This window comes from Terrapene carolina, unplaced genomic scaffold (assembly GCF_002925995.2).
Source record: "Terrapene carolina triunguis isolate 2854851 unplaced genomic scaffold, T_m_triunguis-2.0 Scaffold714, whole genome shotgun sequence".
Lineage (NCBI taxonomy): Eukaryota > Metazoa > Chordata > Testudines > Emydidae > Terrapene > Terrapene triunguis.
In genome coordinates, this window is record NW_020665065.1 from 19,760,255 (window position 1) to 19,773,668 (window position 13,414).

A 13,414-nucleotide genomic window follows, 5' to 3' on the forward strand; every position below is an offset into this window, starting at 1 on the left:
CCCCCCCGGCCTGGGGAGCAGTGCGGCAGCTCCCCACCCCAGCTCACCTCTGCTCCACCTCCTCACCAAGCATGCCGCCCCTGCTCTAATTCTCCTCCCCTCCCAGGCTTGCGGCGCCAAACAGCTGATTGGCGCTGCAAGCCTGGGAGGCGGGAGAAGTGGAGCGGGCAACCGCGTGGCAGCCCAGCCCAGGAACGCTATAAAAAAAATTGGGGGCACCGCTTTTTGGCGCCCCCAAATCTTGGTGCCCTAGGCAACCGCCTAGTTTGCCTTAATGGTAGTACCGGCCCTGGCCCCGACCCCTATCCAACCCCCTCCCTGCCCCCTTACCGCGCTGCCTGGAGCATTGGTGGCTGGTGGCACTACAGCCGCGCCGCCCAGAGCATCAGGACAGGCAGCTGCGCCACCCAGCTGGAGCCAGCCACGCCACCGCGCAGCACAGAGCACCAGGTCAGGCCCCGGCTCTGCAGCTGTGCTGCCCCAGGAGCTCGCAGTCCCACCGCCCATAGCATTGCGCCAGCGGCGGAGTGAGCTGAGGTTGCGGGAGAGGGGGAATGGCAGGGGAGGGGCCGGGGCGAGCCTCCCGGGCCAGGAGCTCAGGAGCCGGGCAGGAGGGTCCCGCGGGCCGTAGTTTGCCCACTTCTGTTCTAGTTAGCCCAGAGCCCAGCTAGGCTGTAGCAAACTCCATATTCAGGCTCTCTCTGTCTGACCTTCTTGGTCAGTTCTCAGATGAGAGCCCCCCAACTCCTTCCAGCAGCCAGCTCTTATCTCCCACCTCACACCTTTCCAGTCCTTTGTTCTTGAGCTGGGATCTTTGCTTTGCTTCCCTGCTGAGAGGTAGGGAAATCCATCTCGCTTTCAGTCACTGATTGGTAGATGTCAGTGTCCTGGTGATTGTCTTCTCCATACTCCATTGATATGGGGTTGGCCTCGGCCAGTCCTTTTTAATGACCCATTCAGACTCAGACGGTTGGGTGACATTCATGCCTATGGGCAAGTCTTCACTAGCAACGTTAAAGCGCTGCTGCGGCAGTGCTTTAACGTGGCTGTGTAGTCGCGGCATCCTAGTCCAACTGTTTGAATGGCACAAAGAGCTATATTCGCTAAGCTTCTAAAAAATTGCTGACAACATTTGTCCTCTTTTTCCTTGAAATATAATTTCAGGTCTTGGCCATCTTACCCAGGCAGAGGAATACCTCTCACAAGCTCAATGGATTGTCCTCAAAACTTCTGACTGCAGTAATGGCATTCAGTCTAAATTGCATCGTAACCTGGGTCTCCTCTATGCTGCTAAAGGAAATTTTGAAGAGTCTTTATACCACCTGGCTACTGATGTACGTAAAATAAAATACAGAAGTAGAAGAAAAATTCCTAATAATTGTACACAGTCAATGTAGAAATTGTTAGGAAACCCCAACAGACACTTAGATTCTAGTACAGATTTTAGATACCATGCTAAGAATCACCTTTGAAAAACCTGTGCTAGATAGATACAACAGACAACACGTCAGAACTTATCCAAAGTTGTGTTCTAGTAATTACTCTTATTTCTGTGAATTGTGTATTCCCTATGCTTTTTTATAGTATTATTAAATAACACTCATCAGCCTTTCTATTCAGTTGAGATATACATTCCTACTGCAACCTTTTGTAGTTGCCTATCATTAAACAAATAGTCCATTTTATACTTGCAGTGATCTTATTTCTTGATCATTTTTGTTAGACAAGTTACACTATTTATTGCACTATTTAAACAACTGCTTCCATAATATTTTCCCCATAAATTTTTTGACATGTGATCCTTTGGGAGAGTAGTCCTGCAAATGTTAACTGTTCTCAGATACCCCACTTAGGAGGAGATGTTGCTGCTATTTAATCTCCCAAGTGTGGGCTTTGCGGTCAATACTAGGAGAAAGGTTACTTTCCTAATAACTGTATTTCCTTCAGTGATTGTCAGTACAGATCTGCCCTCACCCACCTGCCTTGTTCCTTCAGAGTATACTGAGGGGATTCTGATTAAATAGAAAGTAACTGGAACAAGGTCAGGGCTGCTGCTCTCATACAGGACCTGATCCACTTCCTTCTAAAGACTCTCCATAGGCTTTAATGGAAGATGTATCAAATCCACAGTCTCTGGTCCAAACTTTCAGTGGTGCAAGGGACAATGCACACAGCCCTAATGGCCACTGCTTTGCATGGGTTATCACTTTGCTGCTCCCATGAATGAGGATCAGTGGTGTCAGTCCAGTTGAGTGATTATTGTTAGGAGTGCTAGTGCCAATGTAGGATTCAGGTCTGTATTTTTGCCTGAGATAGTATTTTGGGTTTTGCCTGCCTGTTTTATTTTATAATGCACATACATTCTTACTAATATGTGTAAACAAAGGACAAAGACATTGTGTATGTTGCTTTTGCCCAAGCCAGATGAGTTTGTTAGTATAATGGGAACAGATAATAGCAGTTGAAGTGTTACTGGGCATGGTGGGAGTATAATATATGAGCGCACACTTGAAGACTGCCTCAACTCCTATCTCAAGGCAAGGTCAAGCAACCAGTTGGGAGGGGTAAGGGGAGATTGGGGGGAAGGTAAAACACTAAAAGATCAAAGAAATGCCTGCTCCTGACTGTAGCAAACCTCACTCCTTACCCCTCCCATGGGGTACAAAAGGGGTGGGATGAAGACCCCAGACTCACGACCCCCCCCCAAAACGGAACATGACCATAAGTTATAAGGGGTGGCACTGTGGGTGTGCATTTCAGGTATAATTATGCCTACTGAGGAGGGGGGAGATGGGACACTGGGAAACAGGGCTCTGTGGCATCAGAGTTATGGTATACATGCTTGCTGGAAACTAACCGCAATAAACATCGCATTGCCTGCACTTCAGACTTCTGGTCTTTTGCTTTCTGTCTGCATGACAAGAACCAGGGGAGAGGGTGAAGAGAAAGCCCTCTAACAACTATAGTTACTAAGTAACCTTTCTTTCTCTCCATCCAATAGTTCTTAATAATTTCAGAGATACTGACACAGATTTACCACTGTGTTATACCTTGTGTGTATGCAGTGTTGTCATTTACACGGGTCTATTACTATCCTCATTTGATAACATTTCACACCCACTTTGCACGGTTGTCAATGAGGACATGAGGTGACTAAAATCAGGTCCTGGCAGTTATAAACTGCAGCCATGTATATTTAGTCTGTAAGCGTAATGGGGGAGAGCCTCTGCTGTGTCCAGTTTCCATTGGGCCTCCCCAACCTGGGGGCCTGTCAGGGAGTCAGTAATGGCCCTCTATTCTCTGCCTGTTCCTGATGCATGCTAGAGCTGCCTAGGGGCTGCTCTAATCCTTGCTATCTGGCTAGAGTTCCTTAAGAACCAACTAGCAGTTGAAGATAGCTAGAGTGCAGCATGCTGTGGCGATGTCTCCGCTCAGCCCCTGTTCAGGGATGCTTAGGAGCCAGCTTTGTCATCTCTATGCCTCTGGACCAGGAGTATTCCTAGCTAGGGACATGAGGGAGGTTTTCAGTCCTTTGTGGGAAAAGGGAGAATCTGCATGGTTTTGGTGCAACATTTTAAACTTGGAATTAAATATAATTAATTTTGCATCTAATATTGGGTGGAAAATAGAAGAAATAAATAAAATATTGCTAATCTTCAAGTTAATAAACCTATCCCCAAACTTATTTTGATGTGAATATTAAGTTTATATGATTATATTTTAATATATATTTCAGATTTACTTTGCCAGTTGTGCATTTGGAACACATGACATTAGTACATCTGGAGGTTATTTCCACATGGCTAATGTGTTCTTTCGTCAGAACAAAATGGACATTGCAGACTCACTATACACTGAGGTTAGTAGCACCAGTAAATGTATCTGATATTTACAAGTTCTCTTGAGGTTATTCTCAATGTTTGTGTGTTACCGACTCCCCTTAATGTTATAATGACCCTGGGCCAAGTGTGAAAGTGCCACTTTAGGCCCCAATCTTGCAAACACTTTTAATATGTGTTTAACTTTGTGTCCCATTGCAGCTAATGGGACTGCTCACGTGCTAAAGTTATGTACGTGCTTCAGTGCTCTGCTGAGTCAGCACTTAAAACAAGACATTATTATTAGCATGAAAGTAAGCTACTTCTTATTCAAATATTTCTCTGAGTTACAACCAGGATAGAGAAAGATCAATTTAAAAAAAAATCAGATTTAAAAAAAGATGTAAACATAGACCTTTTAAACATTTATATTTGAATTTGCAGTAATTTTTCTTAAGGAGTAAGGTTATTATTCACTTTTATAATTTAAATACATTTTAAAATGTACAGTTTAATATGTTGAGTCAGTATATCTTGCATTGAGAATCTATGCAGTTGTGATCCCAGAATCGTATCCCACATTTTGTTCAGTACAGTAACCTACTTTATTAAATCGTAAAAATGAAACTCAGTGAAGACATTTTATAACCCAAGCTTTAGAGCAACATTGAGGGTTGTACTGGTAACTTGCTGGGTGACAGATGCTGCCTGTTCCCTAGGACTGGATCCTGCAAGCCTACTTCCTTGCAGGAGTGCGGTTGTAGTGTTAACAAACTCCAGCGGATTATGAGATGGTGAAGGCTTCTTAATGAATTTTTTCACAGCTTTACCATAGACATCAAGGACAAGAATCATTTAGATTGTTCCAGTCTTCACTGGCTTTAGAACTGGCTTTAAAAATGGTTCAAACAGTCAAAGCAAAGCAAATTGCTAACAATTTTACCGGTTTATGGGGCCAAATCATGTTAATCCTGTATTTAAAATATATTCTTGAGATCACCTAGCCTCAAACATTATTTTAAACATGGAGTTAACACTCTTCGTTCCCCACCTGTCTATATAGCTCAGCCAAACCCTGCTATAAAAACCAATTTTGCTACTAATACATTTGCATTGTGGTTAAACAGTCCCACAGCTAGGGAAGATGGGTCTAATGAGCACCTTGGCCAGGGAAGATGGGCTTAGGAGAATAGAATTGAACTGAGCAAAGTTTAAACTGAACATTTGAAAAAAAATTCATCATGATGAGAGCTAGTAGAACATGGAATAATCGGTGGTGGCCCAGTCACTTGAATCATTTAAGACAGTACTGAGCAATGTACTGGAAAATGAGCAAAAGGAAAGGGCAAAACGCATGCCCTTTTTAAATATTGTGTAATAATATAATTTTGTATGTTAATTCTCTTTCCTTCTCAATAGGTAACTGATATCTGGCATGCCCATTTCAGTAGACTGATTCGAGTCCAATCACAAACTCTCACGTCTCCAGCAGAAATTAATATATTGTCTGAAGAAGAGGAAATCAGTGAAGAACCTCTGAGTAAATCCAGTTTTCAGTATTATTAGTATTATTATTATTCATAGAACACAGAATAGTTTGAAGGGAAGGAGACATAGAATGTTCTCTAGTCCTGTCCACTGTTTACTTTTGTATGAGTCTTGGGAGTCTGACATTTCTATAGACCAAATCCAGTGGGGTCTCTTTGAGCTATTAGCTTTAAGAATTGAGATTCTGATGCCACTATCTTTCAGAAATTAGTTTCCATTGAAACATTTTCAGTTATTTACATTTTTCTTATTTAAGTTGAAACCCACTAAAGTGAAGTTTCAGCCTGTTGAGGTATGTGTATGGCCCCTTATCTCCTTAACCAGTAGAACCCTATGAACAAGTATGTTCTGGAAGTAGCATATATTAATCTGTATAATAGTCTCAGAACAGGGGTTGTGGAAGCCCCATTATATAAATGAAGTGCTAGCAAATGTACTGCTTTATATGGAACAGTCCTGCACTGTTGGGAGACAAGACAGAGTAGATGCCCTATCTTGTCTTTTCCATCTCCAATGGCTATGATTCTGTGAATATTATCAGAGAGGACAGGATGATGTTTCACTCTATGTTTGTGTGACATTACTTCCATTTATCATAAACTATTGCATAAATCTCGCACTAAGAAGTTGCTGCATGTTGCCAGCTTCAATAATCACAGTAATGTAAGACTTGCTGTTTCAGGACAGACAGTACAATGATGTGTAGCAGTATAAATCACTTCTATAGTGCAACTTCTTAGAAGCTGAAACATGTCTATTGACTTCTCATGGTATCCCCTGTGGATAGCAAAAGTGAAACGAAAGCAGACAAAATGCAGAACACAGGTTTGCATTCTAAGTGACAATCAGCCCTAAAGAGCCATCCTCCAACAGGGCCCCTTTCAGGGCCAGCACCGCAAACTCTGTTCCAGGGCCAGTTCTCAAGGTGCTGCATTTTACACACCTTGAAGGCACATGTCATCTTGCTTCAGGAGACGCACTCCGTCACCAGTGTTCCACCACAATCATCTATTATGGCAACTTCAGTTCTTGCCATGTCAATTGGGGATATCCTGACAACAACAGAGAGAGAAAGCGAGAGAGTCTAATGGAGTGGGCCTCAGTCACTGACCTACCACTCCTGTAAAACCCAAACCAAACCTCCATGTTTCATATAGCAGATGGGCAACAGTCTCTTCACTCAACATCATCTTTTCATCTTCCAGACAAGTGCTGCCAGTGGTCGTAGAGTGGAAGATGCTTGAAGCTTTTCCAAAGTCTTAGCCTTGGCCATCCTTGATCACCCCAGGCCTGTGGAGATCAGTAACAAACAGCCTACAGAAGGCCGAGTGGTATTTTCGGAATGCCTGGTAGGAGGTCTTTCAAGCAGAACTAGAGACATCTATTAGTGAGCTGGCTGAATTGGACTTGTAATGTCGAGCCAATATAAATGACTCCTACCAAATTTTCTGCAAATTAGTTCAGGCAGCTGCTAAGAAAAAGATCCCTGGAGGCTATCACCAACAGTGGTCATCAGAGGCAGTTAGCTTTGTCAGGAAGTGTACTCTGCCGGTAATGAACAGGAGGCCTTTAATAGAAGCAAGTAACTAATTCAACTGCTGGATCAAACCAGGCACAATCGACAGAGAGAGACAGGCACAAAGATGGACTTAATTCATTTTAGCCGGAAAGCCTGGCAGACCATAAAAAGACTTTTTGGAGATTTCAGTCTCAGCAAAAAGGAGTTTTCAGTCACTGCAAATGCTGTTGCATTCCAGCTAGTAGATAATGACCATGCACAGAATCTGAATAAATCTTTCATCTGTGTGATCAAAACTGAGGTTACAGAGAGATGACAGGCTCCTAGTGTGGATTCAAACCTGATGGCTCCTTTTTCAGACAAAGAGCTTGACCAGGTCATTAAGCTTATGAAAACAGGAAAGGCTCCAGGCCTAGATTATAATTTATATCCATGTCAAGTTCCTACTTCACCAAGGCCTGAAAGCCAAAAGCCGGAAGCTTTAGTTCCTCATCTGATGTTTTCCAAGACAACTGCATCCCAAAAATCTGGCCCAGAGCAAAGGTTGTAGCAATTCTGAAATGAGGAAAACCACTGGGAGATCCCTAGAGCTATCGACCCATCTCTCTCAGATACACACTTCTAAAGAGACTGATTCTGATGCACATCAGCGAGGTTCTCGAACCACAATTACCCTTTGTTCAGGCTGGTTTCAGATCAGGATGATGTACCCAAGATCAAGTCATTCGCCTAACACCAGACATCGAAAATGCTTTTAAAAAAGTTGGTGCCGTTATGGTTGACCTGTCAGCTGTGTGTGACCATGTCTGGCATGTGGGGCTGTCAGGTTGTTGCAGACTATTCCCTGTAAGCCCATGGTGTGGTTCATCATGGAAATGATAACGAATCGGAGCTTCACCATCCAAACTGGAAACAGTCAGTTGGCTTAGGCATCTCTGTAACAGACTCCCACAAGGTTCCATTTTACCTTCTTTCCTTTTCAACATATCTACTTACGACTTATCAACAGCTAAAATCAATAAGTACGTATATGCAGATGACATCTGTCTTGCTGATGTGGGTAACCATCTACATGGTATCGAAGGATCACTCAGCCAAGACATGAATGCGCAGGCCATTTACCATTGTTAGTGGAGACTTTAAGTGAGTCTAATATGGTGGCTGCAACTTTCCTTTTGAACAATTGTCTGGCCAATCAACCCCTTACAGTCCATGCTAATGATTTTCCACTCCCTTTCAGCCAGTTGTCACTTATTTAGGAGTCAAACTGGACCATAGTCTAACATACAGGTTCCCGGGGTCCAGAGAAGAGCAACAAGAATGATTAAAGGTCTTGAGAACATGACCTGTGAAGGAAGGCTGAAAGAATTGGGTTTGTTTAGTTTGGAAAAGAGAAGACTGAGAGGGGACATGATAGCAGTTTTCAGGTATCTAAAAGGGTGTCATAAGGAGGAGGGAGAAAACTTGTTCACCTTAGCCTCTAAGGATAGAACAAGAAGCAATGGGCTTAAACTGCAGCAAGGGAGGTCTAGGTTGGACATTAGGAAAAAGTTCCTAACTGTCAGGGTGGTTAAACACTGGCATAAATTGCCTAGGGAGGTTGTGGAATGTCCATCTCTGGAGATATTTAAGAGTAGCTTAGATAAATGTCTATCAGGGATGGTCTAGACAGTATTTGATCCTGCCATGCAGGCAGGGGACTGGACTCGATGACCTCTTGAGGTCCCTTCCAGTCCTAGAATCTATGAATCTATCTAGAACACTTAAAGAAAGAGATCACCTCCTGCACTACCTTGATCCAGAAGCTAGCAGGAGCCTCCTGGGGAGCAGAGGCAGATGTTTTATGAACCTCAGTCCTGGTGCTGGTATTTGCTCTAGCAGAATATTGTGCTGCGGTTTGGGGCAGAAGTTGGCATATACATCTCGTTGATTCAGATCTGAATACAGCCACCTGTATTGTTAGCGGTTGCCTTAGCCACACATTAACATCTAATTTATGTGTGTTGGCTCATATAGTTCCCTCAAAACTTTGACCCAATGTCATTACCCTTAAAACTGCCTGGGGGGCTACGATAGATTGAAAACAGCCTCCTGCACACAAGACTGACAATGATTCCAGTAAGTATCAATAAGCAACACAGACGTCCTATAAAAACATCGGCCCACTTACAGAAGAAAACCCCTGCAACTGCAGTTCCTGCTGACTTGCCACAACTAACTTGGTCAAAATCCTTTTGCAGTGGCCATTCACGCATTCATGTCCAGTGATGCCGGCTCAGTGCCAATATTGGTACAACAGCACATCAGGGTGACAGTTATGTTCTTATAGAGTGGCAGCAACTTTGGGATAGTGAGACAGACATGCAGATGAATTTCAGAAGCTCTAATTTACACCCACCCTTTGCAACCTGGGATGTAGATCTTGAACTAGGCTTAACAGGCTGCTGACTGGAATGGCAAGAGTGACTGCCACAGTGCAGAAATTTTACGTAGCCCAGTCTTCGCAGCATGACTGCGGGGCAGCGATGCAGACGGTCAAACGTGTGGAGGAGTGCACAATAAAAAGATTAGAGGGTAGATTGCAGCATCTTGCTATCCTTGATGATGCAGCAGTTAAATGACTGAATAATCTAGATATTGACTTGTGACGCACATCAGAGAAGAGGCTGAAACAGCAAACTTGCCATTTGAGGGTGAAAAGATAGAGATTTTAATATGCTTACTTTTAGAATTTGTATGGAAATCAGATATCAGTGTGATGTGAGGTATAAATGCCTAAATAGAACAGATAGGTAGCTTGTTTTAGTAGAACGTTATCTTGTATGCTATCCATCCATCGTAAATGTTTCATTCTCAATGTAGATGAAGCTCAGCAAGCCGAAGCAAGTCAAGTACTGAACGCAATATTAGATATCAAAGAACAGGCACCAAAGCAACAACCTGCTAAAACTGCCAACGTTGTACACGCTCTTGCAATGCTTCATTACTTGATCTTGGATTTACCAAAGGCAAGTTCGACCGCGTGATTGTTTTTGTTTTTAATTAAATGCCTCAGAGAATGCATAATTCATGGAAAACAGTATTCTACTGATTTCTAGCAAATATAGCCACATTCCAGTACACCGCTACCTCGATATAACGTGACCCGATAAAACACGAATTCAGATATAACGTGGTAAAGTAGTGCTCCGGGGGGGCGGGGCTGCGCATTCCGGTGGATCAAAGGAAGTTCAATATAACGCGGTTTCACCTATAATGCAGTAAGTTTTTTTGGCTCCCGAGGACAGCGTTATATCGAGGTAGAGGTGTATTTATTTATTAATTTTAAATACCTAGGAAATTAAATTTAAAAATACGATGTTAATGTTAAAGTTACAAAGCAAAGTACTCAAAAGTCAGGTAATGGCAAGTTAAAGTTCCTTATACAGTTTAGACTCTGTGCCTTTGTGCAGATGCATTACAGTACAGTCTTAATTGCATGATTACATACCACTTTTGGTCATTCAGGATGCAGGTTGGATGTTGTGCAGTGAATGAGACAAGGGTTCTACATATGAGTGCCTGATTTTGGGCCATTGTTTTTGCAGTTATCATGGTGTGAATGTGGATTCATTCAGTCCGCTGAAGTCAATTTTGAATTTGCACTAGTATATTTGAGAGCAAAGGGTTAATATTTTCAAATGTGTCAAGGTGCCTCTATTTTTGGGCATCGATATTTTAAAGGGGATTGATTTTTGGAAAGTGCTGAGCAATGCCTATCTGAAAACCAGACCCCTTTAATTTGACTCAAGTTTGGCATCTAAAATCAACAATCACTTGTAAAAGTCTTGGCTTTTGTGCATGAGTGAGGCTGGGGTGTATTACTGATAGGGTTGGTGTCATTTGTGCATCAGGATGAGGTCATGTCACAGTAACAGTATGTGATCCTGTTATTCAAGACTGTATCAGAATATTTACAACCAAGGGGGCAGAGTTAAGGTTGCACAAGTTGAAAATTAGAGATGGGTAAGACTTCCTTATGAACGGAGATGGAAACAACTGTGAATGTTTAGTTTGGAGAGGAAGCCAGATGGTAGAGTTAGGCAAAATAACAAATAGAGAACGTAAATACAAGAACAAAGACTTTTTAAGATGTTTGAATTAGCACTGCATGACATTTTGATTAAAAAATGTGCATGATACAGTATAAATGAAGCAAATGTTAAATGGATTGAGAACTGACTAACTGATAGATCCAGAAAAGTAGTTGTATTTGGGGAATCAAAATATGTGATTATGACACAGAGATTGATGGAGTGGTAAACGATGAGGACATGGCAGTCATACAGAACAATCTTGGTGAGCTGGGCCCATTCAAACAAAATGTTTTAATACTGCCAAATGTGAGGTCATGCAACTGGCTACAAAGAATGTAGGCTATACGTACAGAATAGGGGACTGTATCTTAGAAAGCAGTGACTCTGAAAAGGACTTAGGGGTCATAGTGGACAAACAAATCAATATGAGGTCCCAGTGCAATGCTGTGGCAAAAAGGGTCAATGCAATCTTTGGCTGTAGTAGTAGTAGTAGGGTTCACCTCTGCATACAGCATTCATGAGCCCAATATTGGAATACTGGGTACAGTTCTGATATCTCAGATCTTTAAAAGGTTGTTGAAAAAGTGGAGCGAGTGCAGAAAAGAGCCACAGAAGTTATTTGAGAAATAAATGCCTTTAAAGAGCTCAGTCAGTATAGATAAACAAGTGACTTGATTATTGTATAAATACCTTCACGGGGAGAAAATATCAGGTACTGCTGGGCTCTTCGGTCTAGCAGAGAAAGGCAGAACAAGAAGCAATAGCTGGCAATTAAAGTCACACATTCAAATTAGATATAAGGCACAATTTTTTAACAGTGAGGGAGATTAACCATTGGAACAAACTATCAGAGGAAATGGTGGATTCTCCATCTTGCTTGATGTCTTCAGATCAAGACGGGAGGCCTTTCTGGAAGCTACTTTAGCCAAACACAAGTTATTGGGCTCAGTGCAGGGGTGAAATTCTCTGGGCTGTGTTATGTAGAAGGTCAGACTAGATCTGTCGGTTTTCTGGCCTTAACATTTACGACTCGATGAAACAAAGGCACACTCAGCTCAACGAAATTGAAAGGCCACACGTTTAAAGCTTAGAAAAGGAAATGGTTTTTTACACAATGCAAAATTAGCCTATGGAACTCATTGCCCTATGATAGCATTGAGGCCAAGATTTCTGCAGAAATCAAAGATTGGACACTGATAAAGATAATGAGAACATCTACAGCTATATTGGATGGGATTAATAATGTTAATACATAATAATATATAAACTACATTGTCCACTGATGAAAAGCAGCTCAGCTCTATTGAAGTTGATGTAGATGTCCCAGTTTACCTCAGCAGAAAGTTTGGCCCTCTGATTTTAGAAGGGATATGAACCCTCCTGCTTCATAGCATAAGCCATCCATTAACCAATGGGATCGCGAAGAAACTTCTCCTATGGGCACATTATTCAATACTTGCCCACTAGGAGGTTTCTTACAGCTTTCTCCGAAGCAGCTTGTGTGCTGGCTGCTCTCTGAAACAGGATAATGGACTAGAAGAGCCTTGGCTCTTACCCAGTATGGCAATTCCTAAGATCCTGTCTGTAGTTTTCCTACCCTCGTGAGAAAAGGCGGTGTAACTATTTCATGGCAATTAGTTTGTATATTTTTTTAAATGTCGTTTCAGGCTCATGAACTTGGGATGAAAGCTTTTCTAATAACCAAACAGCTGCCAAACCAAGATGCATCAGAAGCTATTCATCGTCTATTAAAATTGATTAAATCCAAACTTTTCTACACAAAATAAGGTCCAGTTTCTTCACCTCTTTATCTTTTCAACTAGATGGCACTATGAAGTCATACTTTTGCCTGCTATCACCTGTCTAGAAACATTCTCTGTATATTTGTTTGCTTTTATTAAAATTACACTTTATGCCAGTTTTAGTTTATTGTAGCCGATTTGATTTTATATGGATGGTGGTAATGTATAACAATGTAGCAGAGTAGGAAATGAGAATACGATCAAAACAGGGTTAACAACTATAAAACAGATGTGTACCCGATACTATGAACAAGCAAAACATGCTACCATTTCTCCATGCCGTCCCTCTGAAAAGCTCTTAGTACAGTGTATTTCAGTGGTGGAGATGAATGTTGTGTCCTTCAAATGTCTCAATTTATAGCTTTCAAATATGTTCAAGCAGACAGCTTTGAGGAGGCGTTTAAAGGGCTTGTGATCTGGACACAGAGAGAGGAAAGGTTACCAGGATTACTGCCAGACAGCATGCCTTGTACAGAGCAGTGCTGGGGAAATGCCTTATGGGAAGGCACTGTCCCAGCTCAGCCCTGATTTCCTCCCACCCCTCCCAGTCTCCTTTCAAATCTGCAACTCTACCATCCCCAACCAGCAGGACTGTGAAGTCCTTCACCTCCTCTGTTGCCCCAGTCTCTGTCCCTCTTTCTCTCCCCCCCC

At 42.3% G+C, this 13,414-nt stretch overlaps 1 protein-coding gene across 1 annotated transcript in view; it reads left to right on the top strand.

Annotated features, from left to right (window-relative positions):
* The window catches only part of ZMYND12 (zinc finger MYND-type containing 12), an 18,060-nt gene extending 5,181 nt beyond the window's left edge, over window positions 1-12,879 (top strand). The window contains exons 3-7 of the mRNA XM_026660085.1: window positions 1,165-1,334; window positions 3,737-3,859; window positions 5,238-5,358; window positions 9,748-9,893; window positions 12,629-12,879. Coding sequence (XP_026515870.1) covers window positions 1,165-1,334; window positions 3,737-3,859; window positions 5,238-5,358; window positions 9,748-9,893; window positions 12,629-12,748 — 680 coding nt within the window. The 3' untranslated portion in view covers window positions 12,749-12,879. The remainder of the gene's footprint in view (window positions 1-1,164; window positions 1,335-3,736; window positions 3,860-5,237; window positions 5,359-9,747; window positions 9,894-12,628) is intronic.
* The last annotated feature ends 535 nt before the right edge of the window (window positions 12,880-13,414 follow it).